Below are 25,482 nucleotides of genomic sequence, written 5' to 3'. Positions count from 1 at the left end.
GACCTGGAGTTCGTAACTTATAGACGACCTGGAGGTCGTCTCTTATAGAGGACCTGGTGGTCGTCTCTTATAGAATACCTGGAGGTGCTAGACGACTATAAGAGACGACCTGGAGGTCGTCTCTTATAGACGACCTGGAGGTCATCTCTTATGGACGACCTGGAGGTCATCTCTTATGGACGACCTGGAGGTCGTCTCTTATAGACGACCTGGAGGTTGTCTCTTATGGACCACCTGGTGGTCGTCTCTTATAGACAACCTGGAGGTCGTCTCTTATAGACGACCTGGAGGTCGTCTCTTACAGACGACCTGGAGGTCGTCTCTTATAGACGACCTGGAGGTCGTCTCTTATAGACGACCTGGAAGTCGTCTCTTATAGACGACCTGGAGGTCGTCTCTTATAAACGACCTGGAGGTCGTCTCTTATATACGACCTGGAGGTCGTCTCCTATAGGCGACCTGGAGGTCGTCTCTTACAGGCGACCTGGAGGTCGTCTCTTATAGGCGACCTGGAGGTCGTCTCTTATAGGCGACCTGGAGGTCGTCTCTTATAGGCGACCTGGAGGTCGTCTCTTATGGACGTTTTTTCTCCCTTCGGCTCGTCTGTAAGAAACCACCTCCAGGTCATCTATAAGAAACGACCTCCAGGTCATCTATAAGAAACGACCTCCAGGTCGTCTATAAGAAACGACCTCCAGGTCGTCTATAAGAACGACCTCCAGGTCGTCTATAAGAAACGACCTCCAGGTCGTCTATAAGAAACGACCTCCAGGTCGTCTATAAGAAACGACCTCCAGGTCGTCTATAAGAAACGACCTCCAGGTCGTCTATAAGAGACGACCTCCAGGTCGTCCATAAGAGACGACCTCCAGGTCGTCTATAAGAAACGACCTCCAGGTCGTCTATAAGAGACGACCTCCAGGTCGTCCATAAGAGACGACCTCCAGGTCGTCTATAAGAGACGACCTCCAGGTCGTCTATAAGAGACGACCTCCAGGTCGTCTATAAGAGACGACCTCCAGGTCGTCTATAAGAGACGACCTCCAGGTCGTCTATAAGAGACGACCTCCAGGTCGTCTATAAGAGACGACCTCCAGGTCGTCTATAAGAGACGACCTCCAGGTCGTCTATAAGAGACGACCTCCAGGTCGTCTATAAGAGACGACCTCCAGGTCGTCTATAAGAGACGACCTCCAGGTATTCTATAAGAGACGACCACCAGGTCCTCTATAAGAGACGACCTCCAGGTCGTCTATAAGATACGAACTCCAGGTCATCTATAAGATACGAACTCCAGGTCGTCTATAAGATACGAACTCCAGGTCGTCTCTTACAGACAACCTCTAAGAGACGATCTCCAGCTCATCGTCTATAAGAGACCATCTCCACCTCATCGTTATTAAGAGACGATATCCAGCTCATCGTCTATAGGAGACGATCTCCAGCTCGTCTATGAGAAATGACCTCCTCAAGATCGTCCATAAGAGACGACCTCCTTCAGCTCGCCTATGAGAGACGAACTCCTTCAGCTCGCCTATGAGAGGCGAACTCCTTCAGATCGTCTCTTATAGATGACCTCCTCCAGCTCGTCTATAGGAGACGACCTCCTCCAGCACATCTATAAGAGACGACCTCCTCCAGCACATCTATAAGAGACGACCTCCTCTTGCTCGTCTATAAAAGACGACCTACTGTTGCTCGTCTATAAAAGACGACCTCTTCCAGCTTGTCTATGAGAGACGACCTCCTCCAGCTTGTCTATGAGAGACGACCTCCTCCAGACCAGCTATAAAAGACGACCTCCTCCGGTTCGTCTATAAAGACGACCTACTCCAGGTCGTCTATAAAAGGCGACCTCTTCCGGCTCGTCTAAAAGATCCGACCTTCTCCAGATCGGCTATAAGAGACGACCTCCTCCAGCACGTCTATAAGAGGCGACCTCCTCCAGATCGGCTATAAAAGACGCCTCCCCCAGACCAGCTATAAAAGGCGACCTCCTCCGGCCCGTCTATAAACGATGACCTCTATAAGAGACCTTCAGTTATTCCTCAATTTCGACGTCCATAATCTCATAAAACGTCCATCAGCCCATCTTCTATTTCAACGTCAATCAGCTCATCTTCTCTTTCGGCGACCTTCAGCACGTCTATATGACTCTGCAGAGCTTCTCTTCACCTCGTCTTCTGAGACTCCATACAGCTCATCTATAAAGCCATCATTCAGGTCATCTATAGATCCTATCTTCAGCCCGTTAATATATGAAAACTCCCTCTAGTTTTCAGCTTTTCTCTCCTTATCCGAAATTTAAAATTATTTATCCAACATATATTGTATCTGAAATTGTATTAAAACTTCAATTTCGATTCTTCCTTACCCCTCACTTTTGGCATTGACAGTTTTAACAAAAGAAAAAGTTCCTCTCCATCCGATCTAAGGCAAAAAAAAAACCCTAACCACAAAGACTACCATCAGCTTCTGCCAATCATAATCACATGTTAACTGTCATATTGGCAGACAGCTCTCTTCAATATTTGAACCGACATAATATTGTAAGGTAAACCAGAGAGACAACATCAGCAGCAACAACAACAACAAAAACCTTGAGATGTTATTAAAATGAATTGATGCCTTACAATATTCAATTTATGTCAATGAAATTGACAATGACAGGAACGACAGCAACAACAACAACGCCAGAAGTTAAGACTGCTATTTGTTGTTCTTGCCGTCTGTCGTTCTCTGAGAATATTCCTGTCATTTACATTTACCACACAACAAAACATTTCATTATGGTTTGAGAATTTTTGAAACGACAGGTAGTATTTGACGGGGGGTGTTCAAACTGATGACAATGTCATGAAGGAGATTTGAAAAAAAATTTAAATTTCTTCAGATAAAGGAATGAGTTGTAAAGTAGATAAATGTTAAAAAATATTTAGTTTCTTTGAGATGAAGAAATACTTTTCAAAATTATTTTTCTATGAAGTACAGAAAAAAAATAGACTCAAAAGAAAACCAGTTAGAAAGGCTCAAAAGTCGGGCGGCGCCTACTATATGATACCCTACACTGAGGGAAAAATCCCGTTGCGAAATCAAGCACGTATGTTGTCATTTTCGCAACGACCCGTTGTTATATTTTTCAACAACGGCTGTTGGTGAATTGTGCACGAACGTGCTCAAATTGACACCGAGACGTGGTCAACTTTCGGTACCAACAACAGCCGTGCTTAATTTGTCCATTTGTAATATTGGTAATTGCAGCCGATTACACACGAGTAAAAAATGACAACGGTGGTGCATGATTCACACACGGTCGTTGTCAATATGACACCGGTCGTGTATGAATTATGCACCACCACCTGCATAATGATGCACCACCGTTGTTACTTTGTACACCGACGTGCATGAATCGTACACGATCGTTGCCATTTTAGCAACTACCGTGTATGAATCATGCACCACCGTTGTCATTTTTTTTACTCGTGTGCAATCGGCTGCATATTTACCATTTTTTCCGTGTTATTGAAAGAGAAAGGACGCATTGTGCAAAAAATTTATTGAAAATGAATAATAATTCGCAAGATCCTCAAAATATCATTGGTGAGTTGTTAGAAATCGATGGCAATATTGTTGTGGTTCGCGATACAAACCATTGCAGCAGTCAAGATGCGGAAAACAATGAGGACGATTATATGTTAAGGGAGTTCTTAAAAGGAATAAATATGGAGTCGCTTTTTGAACAATTAAAAGGTAAGTAAATAAAAATGAATTTTTCAGTTAATCAGTGTAATTAACAAAGAATTTTCTTTTTTGTTCTTTTAGCATCACATGTAACATTTCGCAGCTTGCAGTACTTGAAAAAAGAAGATTTAAAGGAAGCAGTGCCACCATTGGGACTGCGTGTTGAATTCAGAGAAAAGCTCTTTGCTTGGAAAAAACGAAAGGTACGTATTATTTGTTTTACAGAGTTGAACTCAGTATTAATATTGTCATAACAATAGCTCGGGATTGATGACGAAACTATGTCAGTTCCATCTAAAATAGGTGAATGGTGGAAACGCAACGAGACACCTGCAAGTACTCCTGGTACTCCCGACACTACAGGTTCGAACTGCTCAAAAGCCAAAGGAATTTTGTCAGAGGTAAGGTAAGAGTAATATTTGTGTAAGCATAGTTAATGTAGTTTTTTTATTTAATATAGGATCTAACGGAATTGTTAACACATACCTCGAAGGGGAAACTAGCGCTTGAATGTAGTAGCGTTAATAAGAAATTAAGTGACGAGCAAAGAGATGATATAATTAATATAATTATTGAAGATATTTTAACCAACAATGTTACTCTTTACACTCAAGACTATATGCGCATATTGGATGAAATTTGTTCCGTTTTTCCTCTTGAAAACGAAATGAGGGTAAGATTAACAATATAAACAACGTATCTGATTATGTAGTTTCTTAACTTATAATATGTCTTTATTTTTAGGATTATTATTACATTTCAAGAAAAGGAAAGAACAACGCAAGCGGAAAACTTTATGCCAAGTATAGAAACAAGAAGTCCAAAAGAATAAAGCTTTTGATTTCCGAGCCTAGCACAAGCAAAGCAGCAACTCACACATCTCCTAATTTTTGTAACAAAGATGTTCCCGAAATTGATGAATCAGTTGAAAATTCATTGAAAGCTTCCTTACTAAGAGAATGTAATGATTGGGGATCGATCTGCGAAAAATGGAAAAGATCTTTTAACATACGGCAAAGAGATATAAAAAATTTAAGTAGCCATACATTTCTCCTTGAATGGACGAAGTTGTCCGATGCAAGAGCTTCAGAATTGGTAAGTAGCCATGAGCTATTTATTTGTATATGGATACTAATGTTTCGTTTTAGGTCAACATTGATTTCGATATTATGTATCCACAGAAAGGCAATCTTCTACTTTCTAAATGGGACCAATTTAAGAAAAAAATTTACAATTATTATGGGAAAAATATTCATAACGAACATTGCAAACAACTCTTCGCAAATGTTTTGACGGCAAGCAGCATAGGTAAATTTTAATTCCTGATTTATCATAAACATTAAAAGTAATATTTATTTTATATTTCGGTTGCAGATGCTCAAGATTATATATACGCAATACTGTTGAATTCAGTTTTACCATCACCTGCTAGGTTTAAATGTGGAAACGGTAAATTACGAAAAAAAGTAACAATAGCTGATTCGCAGGAAAGTTTCGTACTGCGACTACCGACAATTAACGATTATAAAAGGCAAATTGATACAGTCACTGAAAAGTATTACAATGCTGGATTAACTATACAGCCATTTATAATTGTGGAGGGTTTGTCCGATTTCAATATAAAAGGTTTTTATGTTTTTTTTAACCACAATTTGTTAAAATTTCAATCGTTCCTCGAATGTTTAGATACATGTTTTAAAATTTTTCATGCACTTTCTTTAAAATATCCAAATGCCTGCCAAATTCCATGGATTTTTATCCAAAAATATTTTTATGAAATTAATACTGTATATGATATAAAATCAGTTAATTTGACTTCACTTATTAATTTCTGCAACAATAATTAAAGTACAATTCAAAATGTATATTTGCTTTCGTTGCCGTAAGCATTTTGATAAGGCAAATCTTTTAATAGCTCATTTGAAAACAGACCATTTAATGTCCACTAAATTTTTAAAAGTACAATGCGTTCAGGACAACTGTAAGCAAACATTTACAAAATTTACGTCATTCAGAATTCATTTAGAAAAACTTCACAAGAATCACACAAAAGCTCCACCAATGGTTAAAGCCATTAATGTGCCAGTTGAAATGTCATCATCAAAAGAAAATGATTATACAAACAGTGAAACTGTTATTAACAACAATACAATAGAAAAGGATTTAAATGTTTTGAAAAAGAAAACCTTATATCTGTCTTTACAATTACATGGTCAAAGCTATATGCCTAGAAATCATGTTATAGAAATACAACATTCTGTTTCAATTCTGCTTTCATCCATTTCATGTACAATTGAAAAATATATAACTGATCATCCAAATTATGAAGACTTAAGGTACTTACTAAACTTTTGTAAAAATCCTTTCGAAGAAACTAGAACGGAATATAGACTTTTAAAAATTTTAAAAGAACTAAACTTTTATGATGATCCAAAGGTTTATGTAATTAGCAATCAAGTCTCGGAAATTGTTATCAGCGGAAATCCCAGTTTAGGTCCAAAGTTATCCAATATTTATATAATGCCACTGAAATTCATGATAAGTGCCCTTTTTAAAATTCCAAATCTCTTAGATTTGACATTAGAAAACTCCAAAAAATTCCTAAATTCACCTGTTTTACAAAATTTTACAAACGGTGAGTTATATAAAACTAAATTATTAAAATATCAGTACAATTTAGTTATTCCCTATGTCCTTTACATGGATGATTTTCAAATTAATAATCCTCTTGGAACCCATACATTTTCCATATGTGGTTGTTATATTAGCTTTCCTTCAATGCCACAGCACTTGTTGTCAAAACTTGATTATATATTAACTGCTGCGTTTATACCATCAAAGGATTTAAAAGAACGTGGAAATGAAGTTTCATTTCACAATCTTGTAGAAGAGTTAAAAATTCTAGAAGAAGGGGTTGAAATTTGTGTTCAACAAAGTGTTCAGAAGGTGCATTTTATTTTAGGTGTAATTATTGGAGATAATTTAGCAGTTAATAGTATTTTAGGCTACGTGCAATCATTTAACTCTAAAAGATTTTGCCGGGTATGTAGAAGAAAAAAGTCCCAAATGCAATTCGACGCAATTCAGCATTTAGATAGTTTAAGAAACCAAGAGAATTACAACTCAAATGTATTGGAAAATAATTTTCAAGAAACAGGTATTAAAAACAAGTGTATCTTCGAATCTTTACCAAATTTTAACGTCACTGAAAATTTTTGTTTTGATATTATGCATGACATTTTCGAGGGCATATGTGTCTACGATATGTCTAATGTAATTCTCGGGCTGATTCAAGAAAATATTGTTACGTTAGATTGTATTAACAGCAGAAAATCTTTATTCCAATTTGGAGAAATTGAAGTGGGAAATAAATCTGGACCACTAGATTTATGTAGATTGAAAAACTATAACTTAAAAATGACAGCTAGTGAAACTATGTGTTTTACTAATTTTTTACCTTTAATGGTAGGCGATTTAATTCCTTTCTCCAACGATCACTGGAAAGTTTTTATAATATTATTACAAATAATCGATTTACTTTTAAGACCAAGTTATATAGAAGACGATTTAATAAAATTGGAAGAATTAATTAGAGATCACCATTCACTTTATATAACATTATACGGTTCGTTAAAACCGAAACACCACTTTCTTGTCCACTATCCCACAGCTATCCGAAAATGTGGTCCCCTTAAATATCTCTGGAGCATGAGATTCGAAGCTAAACACAAGGAAGCAAAAGCCTATTTAGGAAATACTACATCAAGAGTAAATCCCTGTCGTTCATTATCTATTAAGTCTGGATTGAAATTTTCCAATTTTTTATTAAAACACGAAGATAACTTAGAACCAAATGTTATCATTAATACGCATACCATCGAAGATTTGGCAAAAGAGGAATATTGTTACAAAAAAAGTAAGCCAGTTTTAAATTACCAAAATTGCAAAGTGTCTGATGACATTTTTTTTAAGGGAACTAGGTATAAAAAAAACTATTATTTAGCAACAAATAATGCCGCAATTGAACTTTTCAAAATTAAACATTTAATAATTGAAAATGAAAATGTTTACATTTTATGTAACCAAGTAAAAGTTAAAAACTTTGATTACCATTTACAATCGTATGAAGTTGGTTCTCTGAATGAGGATACAATTTTTTTAATACCAATTTTAGATTTTATTACTTACCCATTTCACTTATATCCTATGAATAATGGAAAAGTTTATTTCAGATTTAAGTTAATTTAATTTGTTTCTATACATTGAATATATGTAATTCGAATTGTTTTGTTAAATCAAATATGTATTTATATTGAATTTATGTAATTGGTTTCGTTCAATAAAATACTTTTCAAAAAATGTCGTTTCTTCTACTAAGGGTATAAAATGGAAAAGGAACGGATATCAAAAAATGACCACCATTGATTTCAATCTGACAACGGGCGTTGACAATCCGACAACGGAGCGTTGACAATCTGACAACGAAGCGTTGACGATCTGACAACGAAGCGTTGACAATCTGACAACGGGGCGTGCTCGAAATGACCACGTATGTGCTCATTTCATGCACATCTGTTGTTGAAATCGTTGCCAAAATCTCGGTGTCAAAATGACAACAGCGTGCTCATTTTGACACCAAACGTGGTTGATACACTATCATACACGGATGTGGTCATTTCATACACGGATGTTGTCATTTTTTCTCTGGGTGTACACCACTATGCATATTTAGTAGAACTCTCGTAAAAGACAGGTATATATTGCAATTTTTGAGCTTTATGACATATCTGGTACAAAATATCATTATGGTAGAGTGCATATTCCGAAAGTTGGAGATTTAAAAATCAAATCGGATGAAACATATATATGGGAGCAAATTTGAAATTCCTCCTTCTATACTAAACTCAGTTGAATTTCGAAAATTCACTCCATTTGAGCTAATATTAGCTATTTGGTGCACAATAAACCTGAAATCCAAATCTGAATCGATCTTCATAAAATTGAAAACAGGTATTTCTTGGCTGCATCTGATATCTGGTACCAGAAGTACTTATTTCTATACTAAATTCGGTTTGAAGTGCCAAAATCCACACCATTTGGATTGATATTAGCCATTTGGTGCACAAGAACCCTAAAATCAGATGAAGATATATATGGGACCTATATTCAAATCGGAACCGATCATGATAAAATTTGAAGCATGAATTGCTAGGCTGTATCTGATATCTGATGCAAAATATCAGTCTCGTGGAGTGCATATTACGAATGTGAGGGACTTAAACACCACATCGGATGAAACATATATATGGGAGCTATAGCTATATCTCAACCGATTTTCACCAAATTTGAAGCACATGCTTGTAGGCTTAATTCGGTCGGATGTAGCAAAATTCACACCATTTCGACTGATATTAGCCATTTGGTGCGGAAGAAACCTTAAATCGGGTGATGATATATATGGGAGCTATAGCCATATCTGAGCCGATTTTCACCAAATTTGAAGTACAATATTGTAGGCTTAATTCGGTCGGATGTAGCAAAATTCACACAATTTGGACTGATATTGGCCATTTGGTGCACAATTAACCCGAAATCGGTTGAAGATATATATGGGAGCTATATCTAAATTTGGACCGATTTTCACCAATTTCAAAAGGGTTCGTCCTTGAGCCAAATAAATGTTATCTAGAAAATTTCATCTCAATCGAATAATAAATGCGACCTGCATTTTGTTTACAAAAATACATAGACTGACGGACGGACAGACAGACAGACAGACGGACGGACGGACAGACATTTATTCTGATACAACGGTCAAATTGTGATTCTATGCTGATCTCCCAAAGGAACTATGGGTCTATCTCGTTTTCTTTTCCATGTAACAAACAAATGCACAAAGACTTAATACCCTTAACACTGGTGTAGGGTATAAAGAGCTAAAGAGTTGCTTCGCTTGGCTGAAAGTGGTGAACTGCCAAATTTGGTTTTCTCCGAAACAAAATGGTCGTGTTTACTTGCCAAAGAGGTCAGCTGAAAATGTGCACCTTCGGTTGGTCACCATAACTCAAGCGCCGGCCATGGTGATGGTGTTGGCCGCCATAACAGCCCATGGTCGCTCTCGGCTCTTATTAATCGACCGTGGCATCAGAATAAATGCCGAATATTATCGCGAAAATATTCTGGACGGTGTACTTACTTTTTGGCCGCAGACCTTGGACTTTCCAACAGGACTCAGCACCATCGCACTCAGCATGGTTACAAAATGCGCTTCCTCGTTTCATTTCTAGCGCACAATGACCACCAAAATATCCGGATACCAATCCGTTGGACTATTGTGTCTGGAGTATTTTGGAAAGCAAGGTTGGCACCAAAAAATACCAAAGTGTCGATCACCTCAAACAAACGCTTCGCCGGGAATGGACCAAAATTCCGCAGAGCAACATTCGGGAGGCGTATAACTGTTTCATTGGCCGTTTGAAGGACCAATTCGAACAAATCTAAACTTATTCTAAAATTTGATGCTATTTCCGACATTTTTTGTTTTCATTCAATAAAATTAAAAAAAAAAAAAAAAAAAAAAAAAAAAAAAAACAAGTAAAAAAGCAGTAAGTTCGGCCGGGCCGAACTTTGAATACCCTCCACCATTTGGAACGAATTAGAAAATTTTCAAAAAAAAAAAAAAAAAAAAAAATCCATTAAAAATTCTTTTAAAATCTTTAAAATATCTAATATAGGAAGGTGCCGATATGGGGGGATATATCCACAATCTATAAAGACAAATCTATGTCTGCGTGTAAAGTGTGGATTTTCAGAAAAAGTGGCTAAAATCATCAAAATACGGAATATAAGGGTGTACCGTTATATGGGGGATATACGATATTGTGGACCTATATAGACAACTCCGTTTCCGGGGTAAAGTGCTCACAAAGAACTCCGTGTGTGGATTTTTAGACCATACGATTGGTAAATTGTGGCTAAAATCATCAAAATACCGAATATCGCTGGGTATCGTTATATGGGAGCTATACGTTATCGTTAACCTATATAGAGAATTCTCTGTCGGGGGGTAAAGTGCTGACAAAGAACCCCTTGTGTACAAAGAACCCCTTGTGTACAAAGAACCCCTTGTGACCATTCCGTTGAAAACTATGGCTAAAAACATCAAAATACCGAATATCGGGGGTACCGTTATATGAGGGCTATACGATATGGTGGATAATATACGGTGGTAGATAATTCTCTGCCGAGGTATAAAGTACCCACAAGGAACTCCTTGTGTGGATTTTCAGACAATTCCGATGAAAAATGTGGGTAAAATCATTAAAATACCGAATATCGGGGGGTACCGTTATATGGAGGATATACGATATCGTGGACCTGTATAGACAATTCTCTCTCAGGGGGTAAAGTACTCACAAGGAACTACTTGTGTGGATTTTAAAATGTGGCTAACATCATCAAAATATGGGGGGGTACAGTTATATGGGGGATATACGATATCGTGGACCTATATAGCCAATTATTTTTGAGGGGGTAAAATGTCCACAACTGACTCCATTTGTGGAATTTCAGACAATTCCATTGAAAAATGTGGCTAAAATCATCAAAATACCGAATACCGTGGGGGTACCGTTATATGAGGGCTATACGATATTGTGGACCTATATAGATATTTCTCTGCCGAGGTATAAAGTACCCACAAGGAACTACTTGTGTGGATTCTCAGACAATTCCATTGAAAAATGTGGCTAAAATCATCAAAATACCGAATATCGGGGGTACCGTTATATGGGGGCTATACGATATCGTTGACCGATATAGCACATCTTCGAACTTGACCTGCCTGCAGACAAAAGAGAGATCTGTGCAAAATTTTAGCTTTCTATCTTAATTCGTTTAGACTATGGCGCGATTACAACAGACGGATAGACGGACGGACAGGACTAAATCGTCTTAGAATTTCACGCTGATCAAGAATATATATACTTTGTTGGGTTTAAAATGATTATTTCGATGAGTTACAAACGGAATGACGAACTTAATATACCCTCCATACTTTTTTTGGCGGAGGGTATAAAAACAGTAAAAATGTATCGGTCGGTTTTGCCGACAGCCAATGTTCGATTATTTTAAAATATTTTGATTTCTGTTATGAATTTTCAATCTCTTGAGCCTCTATGGAGTAAGTTTGGACCTAAGTTAATATGGCATAAATATTAGGATCTGCAAAATTAGAGTACTGCTTCCCTTTCTGTGCAGGAAAGAACTTCGACCATTTGTGGGGTAGGTGCCAGAAGGAGTGGACCGATATTGACCATTTTCGTACTTGACCTAGCACTGATGAAAATATTAGGATTTGCAAAGTTAGAGCAAAATCAGATAATAATTTCTCTTTCCGTGCAATAAAACATTTTCTTTGAAATTTTTAACATTTTGCGAGGGAGGTGCAAGAGGGAGTCGTCCGATAATGCCCATCCACGAGCACGTACTAAGTTTGACAAAAATATTACGATGTACCAAGTTTGGACCAAATCGGATACTCGGATACTCCAGACGGACGGACGGACATCGCTAGATCGACTCCAAATGTTCTGAAACGGAATTGGTCCAAAGAGACCTAGGGTCTAAAACCGTTATTTCGTCTAGGCACGTTTTGACCGTATCAAATTGTATATACCCTCTGTAGCTATATGGCTGAGGGTATATAAATGTAAAAATTATGGCGTTTGACTTTGTTGCAGTTTTTTACCGAATTTAAAAATATCTCGGTATTGATTTTTTTTTTTTTTCAAAATTTTCCGATTTTTGAAATATTTCAAATTTTTTAAATGAAGATTTCAAATACATTTGCTCATAATAAAAAATCCATTTGTGTTTTCAAATTTAACCATTTCATTTAATGTCTGAAATGATTTATTCGAAACATCCGAGAATCATTAGTGAACAAATAGCACACACACACAAATTCCAATAAATGTATAAAGAACAAATTTATTTGATTTTTTCCCTCCATTAAACTAATAAATATCGAGCCGCCAAATTAATGTAGGAGGCCAATTCCAGCGATCCATTGACGGCAGGCAATCATTTAACAACTCACAAAAATAGCCCCATAAATTCTTTAGAAAATAGTTTTTTGATATTTTCATTGTTATGAGGAAGAAGAAGAAGAAGATGCGGAGCGTGAAAAAAACCTCAAAAGAAATAGCGAACAAAACAATCAATTCGCTGACAAATTTAATACCAAAACAACGCATAAATGGAAATGAAAATAAAAATCGATAAGAAATAAACACCAAACCATCCATCCATGTGGCGAGGGGTTGGGCCTGAATACTCAATACTACAGCTCAAATAACTTACTCGAATAATTTTAACACATCGTATTCAAGAAATTTACTTGAACCAAATATTTTTCTGGCGGAAATATTTAAAACCCAAAACTCATATAAAATTTTGGAAAATTCCGGGAGATTCTAAGAAAATTTAGAAATTCATAAACCAAAATAAGGCCCCAGATGGATGTGTGAATGGCCAGGCAGCTAGTCAGCAACAAATAACAAACAACATCAACAACAATGTACCCTTTAATCTTTGCCGTAGCCAAAACAACAAGAGCAACAAACAAATTAACAGCTTCCATAGGAAAACATTAGAGTGTGAGTGAGATAATGTGTATTGTGTTAGTGGGGAGAACTTTGGCCCCATCGAAAATAAAAAGAAAAATCTCATTACGTAGTCATGATGTCTAGTGATTATGCCATTGTTTATGTGGAACCACCACCACAACCTTTGGAATCCAATTCCAAAGAATTGTTTTTATTTAACTATAAACAAGCTGAACATGCATCAAGTGGCTATGGACCCAACACGGCCTCCCGTTCTTTGATTATATTTCCCCATTGTTTATGATCACTTACTAATTTCTCGTCATTCACCCATCATTATCGATCTCCATCAATCAAAGAATAAATTAATGGCATAATGATTGGAAAGTATTGTTAGACAATTTTTCGGAAAATTACTGTTTTATGAAAAACATCAACTACCGTTGAAAACTAAAGAAGAACCTAGTTAAGCTGAGTCGAACTTTTTATGGCCTATCATCATAAGAAAATTTGATTTATGCTCAAATCGGCTAAACGAAGAATCTTTAAATTTTGGAAACTCCCTTAAATGACCTCAAAACTTGAAAGAAAAATTTATATTTGTGAGAGGCAAAATACTCAACAACTGATTCATTTGAAAAATGGAGTCGAAACTTTCAAATCCGTAAATTTGTGACAATACCAAAATATTTTTTTAATCTTTTTATATCCTTTTTGCTATTTTTATGCCTCTACACAAAAATTCATAAATCCAATCCTATTTCCACACTTTATCATAAATGTAGTACCACTTAGTACTTTTCGTACATTAAAAAGTTTGCATAAATTTCGCATATTTTCGTAATTTCGTAAAGTTATTACGGTGCTAAATCAGTGACTTTTAGTACTATTCGTACAGTTAAATTTTAAATTTCCTAAAAATCCATTGCTACCGCTAAGCTCTCATTAATTACGGAATTATAACCCTATGCGATCACCCACTACAGATTTCATCTACAAGTGATACCTTTTAGTACTTTTCAAACCCTGCGAGATCCTCTTATTTTGGCATTGTTTTCTTTTTCAATATCATAAAGGAGCCAATAGGGGTAGGTCAAAAGTCCTGCAGGGCCGACTATATGATACCCTACACCACCATGCGTACTTTGCAGAGCTGCAGTAATAAAAAAAGTTCACATTAGGAATTTATGAGAAGTAGATATTACCAACTATGAACATTATTTGACTACGAATCATGGCATTTCGTAAATATATCCAACTCTAAATAGATTTTCAAAAAATTTGAGAGAAGCCTTTGTACCTATAGTACCAAATAACATTGCTGTTTTGTGCATGATATGACTTGGATAAGGATTACATTAATAATTAGTTTTTGGAGCAATATAACGATTTCTTTCCGATTAACCAAGTAAAACCAGTAAGGAAAGCTCAAAAGTCGGGCGGGGCCGACTATATGATACCCTACACCACTATGCATATTTAGTAGAGCTCTCGTAAAAGGGTTTATACAGGGCATTTCAGAGCTCTATGAGATATTTGGTGCAAAATCAAAATCTATCTAATTCTATCGTGCATTTTACGAACTATAGCTATCTCTGAACCGGGTTTCTCCAAATTTTACATATTAGCTTCTAGACTGGTGATTTGGGCTGATATTGACCATTTAGTGCACATTTAACCCGAAATCGGATGAAGATATATATGAGAGCTATATCCAAATATGAACCGATTTCGATAAAATTTAAAACAGCTATTCCTGTGCTCCATCTAATACCTGGTACCAAATATCACGGTTGTGGAGTGAATATTACGAATGTATGGGACTAAAACTCTAAATCGGATGAAACATATATATGGTTGCTATATCTATATCTGAACCGATTTTCACTAAATTTGATATACTTGCTTCTAGGCTGAATTTGGTCCGATGTACTAAAATTCAGTCCATTTGGACTTATATCGGCCATTTGGTGCACAATTAACCCGAAATCGGATGAAGATATATATGGGAGCTATATCCAAATCTGAACCGATTTCGATAAAATTACAAACAGCTATTTCTGGGCTGTATCTTATATCTGGTATCAAATATCATTCTTGTGGAGTGCATATTACGAATGTGAGAGGCTTAAACACCAAATCGGATGAAAGATATATATGGGAGCTATAGCTATATCTGAACCGATTTTCTCCAAATTTGATATACTTGCTTCTAGGCCGAACTCGGTTGGGTGTGCCAAAATTCAGGTAATTTGGACTGATAGTGGACATTTGGTGCACATTTAACCCGAAATCGGATCAATATATATATGGGAGCTATAGCTGTTTCTGAACCGATCTTCTCCAAATCTGTTGTATTTGCTTTAGGCTAATCTCGGTCACATGTGCCAAAATTCGGGCCATTTGGGCTGATATTGGCCATTTGGTGGTCAATTAACCCGAAATCGGATGAAGATATATATGGAAGCTATATCCAAATCTGAACCGATTTCGATAAAATTTAAAACAGCTATTTCTGTGCTCCATCTAATACCTGGTACCAAATATCACGGTTGTGGAGTGCATAGTAGGAATGTGAGGGACTTAAAGATCAAATCGGATGAAAGATATATATGGGAGCTATAGCTATATCTGAACCGATTTTCTCCAAATTTGATATACTTGCTTCTAGGCCGAACTCGGTTGGGTGTGTCAAAATTCAGGTAATTTGGACTGATAGTGGATATTTGGTGCACATTTAACCCGAAATCGGATGAAGATATATATGGGAGCTATATCTAAATTTGATCCGATTCTCACCAATTTCAATAGGGTTCGTCCTTGGGCCAAAAAAATATTGTTTGGAAAATTTCATATCAATCGGATAATAAATGCGACCTGCATTTTGTTCACAAGAATACATGGACAGACGGACGGACGGACGGACGGTCGGACAGACGGACTGACATGCATAAATCGACTCAGAAAGTGATTCTATGAAGGTTCTCAAAAGTAACTATGGGTCTATCTCGTTTCCTTCTCCATGTTACAAACAAATGCACAAAGACATAATACCCTTACCACTATGTGGTGTAGGGTATAAAAATCGGTTAAATTTGATGAAATTTATATGGTGAACAATAACAGTAACATTGGATGAAGATGTATATAGAAGCTATATGAAAATCTGAACCGCTCTCGATAAAATTTGGCAGATTTTCGAGCTGAATCCGATATCCGGCATCAAACATAATTGTTGTGGATAGGTTTTTACGCAGGTTAGGGCCTTAAAAACCAAATCGGATGAAACATAACACGGGAGCTATAGTTACATCTGAACCGATCTTCTCAAAATTTGATGTACTTGCTTCTAGACTGAATTCGGTCGGATCTGCCAAAATTCAGGTCATTAGGAATGATATTTGCCATTTGGTGCACAATTAACCCAAAATCGGTTGAATATATACAGGGTGAGATAAAAAACTACAACAAAGTCAAACGCCATAATTTTTATATTTATTTTTATTTATTTATTTATTTATTTTTTTTTTTGAATGAAAGTAAAAAATTTCGGAAATAGCATTAAATTTTAGAATAAGTTTAGATTTGTTCGAAGTGGTCACCTTTGGCACGAATTACGGCCTTCAAACGGCCAATGAAACCGTCACACGCTGCTCGAATGTTGCTCTGACACTTTGGTATTTTTAGTGCACAAAATGCTTTTGTGCGCTTGTAAAAAATATAATGAGCTTTCACAGGAATATTTTTAACAACTGTCGGACGAGTGGCTTAGAAATGCCAGCCATGTATGTGGTGTTGAGTATAAAAATCTGTTATAGTAGTAGTATTTTTATATCCGGCACCACACTGCGATGTAGGGTATTAGATATTTGCGCATTTGGAGTAGGAAGATCATAGTTCTTTTGATGATCTTGATGGAAGCACCGTCTAAATAGATTTATGCTGTACGTCCGTCCGTTTGCCTGTCAATTTATTTTTTGAACAAAATGTCAGTCGCATTTATTTTTAGATTTTGATGACATTTTGGGGTAGATGATTTGTCTGGCCTAATGAAGAACCCTATTTAAATTGGGGATAATCGGTCCAGATTTACATATAGCTTTAGATATATTCGCCCGATTCCAGTTAAAAATCCCGACTCAACTTACCCATGAGTGATCTTTGCGTGGAATTCCAAAGCTATTGCTGACTTTTTGTAGAAAAATGTTGTACTATTTGTATCTGATGGTGTTATTTGTATCCCTAAAGATCAAATTTGTAAAACACTTTTCAATGTTCTCACGAATTTTGTCCCTTTTTAGAACACTTTAATTGGTATTTCTAAAGATCCCACCTTACGACAATGCCATCTCGACCTACGCTCAACATTTTATAAACATAGATCCAAAAGATCGCTCAGCATAGCCATTTTGTACCTTCTATTTCCTTCGAGGTACAACAAGGAGTGGATCATTTTCAAATGCTTTCTAAGTTTGGTAATAATATTACGATGTACCAAGATTAGACCAAATCGGATACTCCCGTCGAGAGTTACCGTGCTTTAGATACAGACGTTTATCCCCCATATAAAGGTTCCTTTATATAGTCGATATTTTTATGATTTCAGCGACATAATTCACCGGAATTGTTTCAAATTATTATTTGTAGTGAAATTATTGAAAATTATTGAAATTATTGAAAAACTTGAAATTTGTCGCACAGTGCAAAGACGCCATGCACTTAAGATATAACGAGTTCTAGGAATCATTAGCCGAAAATTCCAAAAAAAATATTGAAAGAGGAGAGTAATTGCTCCCCGCACTTGGGTTACCTTGTGATGTAAATTTTCAAAACACCTCTCCTCTATTTTTAGCTCTACTCTCATAATCCATTGGAGGTTTCCTATAATTTTTGGAAAAAATCCTTTTAGTGGCCCTGTGTATCACAATTTTCTTACTTCGTGCCTCGTTTTTTTTTTTTTTTTTTTTATTTAATATTAAAAAAATCGTATAGTGTGTTCCATCTCATTAATTAATTTGTAGTCAACATGATGATTTCCCAATCCGAAACATTGTGTCGAATCAGCTATAAAATAGTTTCTCCCCTTTTTTGTACAAATTAAAATTTATGATAAAACTTATATGATTTTATGGAGCCTATTAAAAAACTTAAATAGCGTGTTTTTAATTTGATGGACAAAAAATGTCCGGATCATTAAGAGCTCTTGTCCAAAATATCACAGCGACATCAACATCCACAACCTCTTCAACATGGCCAACATCATCATCATCATCTGCATTAATATTAAGAAGCTATTAACGACAATGCAATCAAAATCATCTTTATTTACCAATCCTCAAGCCAGCTGAATTTGTCATCTGCCATTAACAGAGACTGGCTGGCTGGCTGGCTGACAGACTGACTGACACCGACAGATGTGAGAAAAGAGAATGGAGAGAAAAGACAACCACACCACAACCACCTACTGTTTTGATTTAATTTTATTTTATGGCCACAGTCGAATCACTTTCAATAACATTTTGAATTTGGCTTGGTCTTCTTCTTGGGTTCGTCAGTCCAGCAGCAGCGCCAAACAACAGTCGCTTTTTTACGATTGGCCATAACTCAACAGATTAACGAGTTGAAAATTGATTTCACTGACACTTAGTGTCACAATCATAAATGTGAAATAACACAACAAAACATTTAAATATTTAATCCGACAGTTTTGAGAAGAGAAGAATGAAGCGAGAAAAACTGACGGCCACCAACTACTGCTGTTCGCATTTCGGTGAATGGCCAAAGAATGTCGGAGGCGGTCGACACATAATCTTACACTTGGCAGCCATAAGCTGTAGCTAGGCTATTATAGCGGACCAACTGCTTGATTAAGGTATTGTCTTTTTATTAGACATCATTTAAAAGCTTAGCATTCATTTGCTTGTCAATATTTAAAATTGAATTTTATTCTTTTTAAAGCCGCACATAAAGAGTTGACGGATTAAGTTGGAGTTGATGTGGAACGTTTTATGTTTGAAAAGGGGTTATAAAATTTCAAAAGATATTTTGGAATATATATAAGGTATTGTCGTGATATCACAAAAACATGTTTATATAAAATTTTGATGAGAGCAGATTTTGCCACATTTGTCTAATTGGTTTTTCCGCTGAAAAACGATATTGTGTACAAGATCTTTTATACCCTCCAAGGACAAGGACTTTTTATACCCTCCACCAAAAGAAAATATGGAGGGTATATTAAGTTCGTCATTCCGTTTGTAACTCATCGTCCGTCTGTCCGTCTGTTGTAATCACGCTACAGTCTAAACGAATTAAGATAGGAAGCTAAAATGTTGCACAGATCTCTCTTTTGTCTGCAAGCAGGTCAAGTTCGAAGATGGGCTATATCGGTCCACGATATCGTATAGCCCCCATATAACGGTATCACCGATATTCGGTATTTTGATGATGTTAGCCACATTTTTCAATGGAATTGTCTAAAAATCCACACAAGTAGTTCCTTGTGCATACTTTATACCTCGGCAGAGAATTATCTATATAGGTCTACAATATCGTATAGCCCTCATATAACGGTACCCCCGATGTTTTGATGTTTTTAGCCATATTTTCAACGGAATGGTCACAAGGGGTTCTTCGTACACAAGGGGTTCTTTGTGAGCACTTTACCCCCCGACAGAGAATTCTCTATATAGGTTAACGATAACGTATAGCTCCCATATAACGATACCCCGCGATATTCGGTATTTTGATGATTTTTCCAATGAATATATCTGAAAATCCACACAAGGAGTTCCTTGTGAGTATTTTACACGCAGACATAAATTTGTCTTTATAGGTCCACAATATCGTATATCCCTCCACATATCGGCACCTTCCTATATTATATATTTTAAAGATTTTAAAATAATTTTTAATGGATTTTATTTTTTTGAAAATTTTCTAATTCTGTCCAAAAAGTGCGGGGTATTCAAAGTTCGGCCCGGCCGAACTTACTGCTTTTTTAATTGTTAGTACTCAAAATGCATAAGTTGTTCAGTTTGACAAAAAAAATCAAAAATCAAATTTCGGGATTCCAGCTATATACCCTCAATCAATACCAAATTAGTAAATTTTAGTACTTTTTTTAATTTTTGTACTCATTTTTTAAAGCGTTTCATATCTAAACCCCAGTCACCAACTGTTATCGTAAAAAATAGCCATATCTCAACCCCAGGTACCAACTGTGAACTAAACATCAACTTCCAAGATTTTAACTCTTTAATTTACCCCCCCTACTAAATTTAGTACCAAAAAGTACAAACAGAGAACACATATCCAAAACCAACTGCTATTCTTTACCACATACATCAACAGTGACAACCAAGTCAAATTTCAGGATTCCAGCTCTACCCCTTCACCCAATACCAAATTGATAGTGCACATCAATCTCAGATACCAACAGTGGCCTTAATATCAATTTTTGGGATCCCAGCTGTACCGCTTCATCTAATACCCACTTTAGTACGACTTAGTACTTTTCGAATAATTATAGTACGCAATTTCAAAACAATATCTATACCTCAAACTCATATACCAACAGTAGCCTTTTACCAAATTCAGTACCAACTCCCTTGTCCACATTCCGATATCCACTTTAAAAATGCCAGCTCTATTCTTCACTCAGTAACAAATTTAGGACTATTTAGTACTTTAGTACTTTTTAGACACCAGCGGACATTTAAGGATTTCAGCTCTTACACTTCACCAAATTAAGTGCAACGTAGTACAAAAATTATTATACATATATACAAAACTACCTCCAAATCTTAACCACAGGTACCAACAGTGTTGTGTGCATTAAATTTCAAGATTTCAAGTGTATTACTTTACCCAATACCAAATCTAGCACTTTTTGTACAATTATTAATCTAAATACTTTTTTTCTACTTTTCGTCCAATTATAGTAAAACTTTCCGGAACCACTTCCATATATCCAGGATACACATGAACAGAGACCCTCATATCAGATTTCAGATTTCAAGCCCTATCTGTTGACCTCATATCAAATTGTTCCAAATATAGTACTATTTAGTATTTTTCGTGCGCTTGTACAATATGTCTACATTTCCTTCACATAATACTATATAGTATCAAAGTACAATGTTTATACCCTACACCACACAGTGGCAAGGGTACGATGTCTTTGTGTATTTGTTTGTAACATTTAGAGGAAGTGAGATAGACCCATAGTTATTTTTGAGGATCTTCATAGAATCACTTTTTGAGTCGATTTATGCATGTCAGTCCGTCTATCTGTCCGTCCGTCTTGTGCACGAAATGCAGGTCGCATTTATAATCCGATTGAGATGAAATTTTGCAACCAAATTTTGTTTGGCCCAAGTACGAATCCTTTTGATGATAATCGGATCAAATTTGGATATAGGTTCGATATATATCTTCAACGGATTTCGGGTTAATTGTGCACCAAATGGCCAATATCAATCCAAATTACCTAAATTTTGGAACATCCGACCGAAATTTGGTCTAGAAACAAGTACATTAAATTGTGTGAAAATCGGTTCAGATATAGCTATAGCTCCCATACATATGTTTCATCCGATTTGATGTTAAAGTCCCTCACATTCGTATATGCATTCGACAACAATGGTATTTGGTAACAGATATTAGATAAAGCACAGAAAAAATCAGTTCAGATTTGGAAATAGCTTCGGAAATATATATATATATATATATATATATATATATATATATATATATATATATATATATATATATATATATATATATATATATATATATATATATATATATATATATATATATATATATATATATATATATATATATATATATATATATATATATAGCTCCCATATATACCATTAATCCGATTTCAGGTTTATTGTGCCATTATTTGGCTAATATCAGTCCAAATGGAGTGCATTCCGGGATGTATGTTTCCATTTTGTGGAACTAGGCTCCGATACATATATATTTTTTTTTGTAATATAATTCTTCTCGAAGTGATATTATGCATTCTTTACCAATGTTATTTGGCATAAAAGATTAAAATGTCTCCGTTCTTATTTAAAATTGAAAATCAATTGAGAATTAGATATGCATCCCACATATACTCTGTCCCTCTGGAGCCTAATTAAAACGGGTATAAAGCAAAGATTGATAGAAGGTATGATCTACTTCAATAAATTCTTTTGTTATGGGAGCTTTACAAAATATGCATAGTGGTGTAGGGTATCATATAGTCGGCCCCGCCCAACTATTGACTTTTCCCTAATAGTTTTTATTTACTTAAGTAACCTTATCGTTCGAATTAAAAAAAAAAAACGTTAGTGCAGCTATCCTCCATCAGTGATCTTCATTCCAAATTTCAGAAGTCTCCCTTTATCCGTTTGACCAATACAATGGTTTCAATTTTAAGTAGCTTTTAGTACACTTACGGAATGAGTCAATGTCCGTATATGGCCTCTATACCTGCTACCTTACCAATTTAAATCATATCTGTGCAGCCACTGAGTTATAATAGTGTTACTCTCACGACTTTCTAAATACCTTTGCTACCGATGTGTGTGGGCTGTTTAGGTATTTGGTATAAGGAAAATAACTAAACTGAGGCCGTTTTATGGGAGATATATCCAGACCGGGAATTATATCAATTATAGTATGAATTTTTTGAACGATATCCGTTTCAGGATACGTGGGACAGTACAAACAATACCCGTCTTATTGGTGTGGACAATAACTCACTCTGAGATGTCACAGAGACATAGACGCATCGACAGAAAAGGACACCGATGAAAACTCTCAAAATCTCATTTTCACCATTCTCCCATTTCCATCGGTGGACATAATTTGACTACACACAAACATATATTTATACGAGTTTTCACAACAACAATTTCCATCCTGTCATGTCATACACTCCATATAACAACATATTGTTGTGTTCATGTTGATGAATATTGTTTTTCGTTTTGTTGTTGCTGTTGTTGTTATTTTGGTATGGTTGAATTTTTATGTTTGTGGCATATAATTGAAAGCTTGCTAAATTAATTTTCTTGTTCCTTTTGATCTTTTTGGCATATCATACATAAAAGTTGAATATTTCAACATCCAGCAGCAAGCTGTCAGGCAAATGGAAAGGCATACACATACATACAAATAAAAGTCTACAACAACTTGTTGTTGGTGTGATTGCTGCTACTGCTGCTGTCATACTTGTTTCGCATGGGTTTGTGTGAATGAATTCTACCAAAAAGGCCCAAACATTACCCAGATTATTGATATGGATGTATGTATGTATAAACTTGAAATTTTGAAGGCATGGAAAAGTTATCGTTGTCTAGATATTGACATCCAAATACAGACCTTCTTCACATCATAACATAACAGCATTACATGACACTTTTCTTCTCTTCGGCTATTTTTCAAAATATGTTTTCTTTTTGTTTTCGGTAAATTTGATGACATTAGGTAGGGGTGAAAGCTGTGCTGCAAAAAAAAAATCAAGATTATAAAAAGTTAAGAACTTAAAATGGACGCGGTACAGGGTTGCCCATATTCGACGGACCCATGTTTTTTTTTTTTTTTAATCAAAGAGAAAAATAAAAATTTGGCGGTTGGCAATGTTAATCATTTAATTTGTTCCAAGTAGATTTGTTTACATCAATTTTTGAATATGATATCTCTCAAATGGTTGTTTCTGGCGTTGATGACGTATTGAGCCCTTTTTGCTGCATTTTCCATCGTTTTTGCCAACATTTCGGCCGGAATAGCGGCTATTTCTTCACGAATGTTGTCCTTGAGCTCTTCTACGGTTCTTGGCTTCTTAACGTAAACCTTTGACTTCAAATATCCCCACAAGAAGAAGTCAGGCGGCGTCAAATCGGGCGAATGCGGTGGCCAGTCCAAATCACCACTTTTCGACATCAAACGGCCCGGAAACAAATTCTTCAGAAAATCGATTGTTATGCGACTTGTGTGCGGTGGAGCGCCGTCTTGTTGAAACCAGAACTGCCTCATACGCTTTCGACGAATAATTGGCATCCTGATTGAGGGTAACAGCATGGCCATTTTCATTTTGGAAGAAAAACGGCCCAATGACCGTTTTCGCACTAACGCCGCACCAAACTGTGACTTTTTCGTAATGAAGAGGCACTTCTTAAATCTTCTGAGGATTTTCAGTGGCGTAAAAACGGCAATTTTGCTTATTTACGGTCCAATTCAATGTGAAATGGGCTTCATCGGACATGATAATTTTGTTCCAAAATTGCTCGTCTTCGACCATTTCGATGACTCTTTGGGCCCATTCCAATCGACGAGGCTTGTCCGCAGGCAACATTCTTTGCGTCAATTGAATTTTGTGCGGGAACAGATGCAAATCAATGCGAATAATCCGTTGTAAAGTGGACCGAGCCATGTCCAACTGCTGAGAACGGCGTTTTTGGGATGTTCTTGGGGACCTCTCAACACTGGCTCGTACGGCAGCTATATTCTAGGCCGATCGCCTTGGTCGACTTTTATATGGCCTCTTCGGATTAGAAAGAGCCTTACCAGTCGAATTTTTTTCGTATAAACGCTTAATGGTGTTCTTAGAAGGCGCACTTCTCACATTTTTTAATGTTTTAAAAGCACGTTCAGTTTTCACAATTGACTTCTTCTGTTGAATGTAAATTTCAACCATTTCAGAGCGCTCGCGTGGCGTGTATTGGTTCATGGTAAAAATCTGCTTGGACGGACGCTTCAAACGCGGTATGTCATTAAGCGATGTGACATCTCTGTCAAAAGTTATGGAGTTGTCAGATGGGTCCGTCGAATATGGACAACCCTGTACATGTATTTATATATCTCAATGAGAGTTTATTATTTTGACTCAGTCTTTTCAATTCACAACATTTACTCCCATCTCTGCATAACTATCTATGCGTTTATATGTATATTTCTCTTTCTGTGAAACCAGAGAAGATATCATAGAAAATGTGTTTTTATTATTGGCAAAACTGACAGCAACTCTAATAACATTTTTCACACATGACTGCAATTGCTAACAGCAACAACAATATGTGGAAGTTGTTGCTATTGTATTTGTGTGATACGACAGCAAAAGGATATGGCT

General features: G+C 36.2%; 1 protein-coding gene across 2 annotated transcripts; it reads left to right on the top strand.

Moving 5' to 3' along the window:
* Window positions 1–3,074: 3,074 nt before the first annotated feature.
* On the top strand, window positions 3,075–6,113 carry LOC131806126 (uncharacterized). 2 transcript variants are annotated; one of them, XM_059130050.1, is made up of 6 exons: window positions 3,075–3,750; window positions 3,823–3,944; window positions 4,002–4,142; window positions 4,202–4,414; window positions 4,486–4,836; window positions 4,890–6,113. In XM_059130050.1, the coding sequence occupies exons 1-6, from the start codon at window positions 3,447–3,449 to the stop codon at window positions 5,058–5,060; spliced, it is 1,302 nt and encodes a 433-aa protein (XP_058986033.1). In that variant the 5' UTR covers window positions 3,075–3,446; the 3' UTR covers window positions 5,061–6,113. The 2 variants fall into 2 exon arrangements, with proteins under 2 accessions (XP_058986033.1, XP_058986032.1); XM_059130049.1 differs by having other exon boundaries at window positions 4,486–6,113.
* Window positions 6,114–25,482: the final 19,369 nt, after the last annotated feature.

The sequence above is a fragment of the Musca domestica genome, unplaced genomic scaffold, assembly GCF_030504385.1.
Source record: "Musca domestica strain aabys unplaced genomic scaffold, Musca_domestica.polishedcontigs.V.1.1 7, whole genome shotgun sequence".
NCBI classification, from domain to species: domain Eukaryota; kingdom Metazoa; phylum Arthropoda; class Insecta; order Diptera; family Muscidae; genus Musca; species Musca domestica.
Note: the sequence above shows the minus strand (reverse complement) of the source record. Positions and strands in the feature narration are given on the sequence as shown.

Excerpts from the sequence above, each read along its gene's own strand:
- LOC131806126 (XM_059130049.1), top strand. The coding sequence starts at position 3,447 with ATGAATCATGCACCACCGTTGTCATTTTTTTTACTCGTGTGCAATCGG. Across the intron at positions 3,751-3,822 it reads GCTTTTTGAACAATTAAAAG|CATCACATGTAACATTTCGC; the intron begins GTAAGTAAATAA and ends TTGTTCTTTTAG. Across the intron at positions 3,945-4,001 it reads TTGCTTGGAAAAAACGAAAG|CTCGGGATTGATGACGAAAC; the intron begins GTACGTATTATT and ends TCATAACAATAG.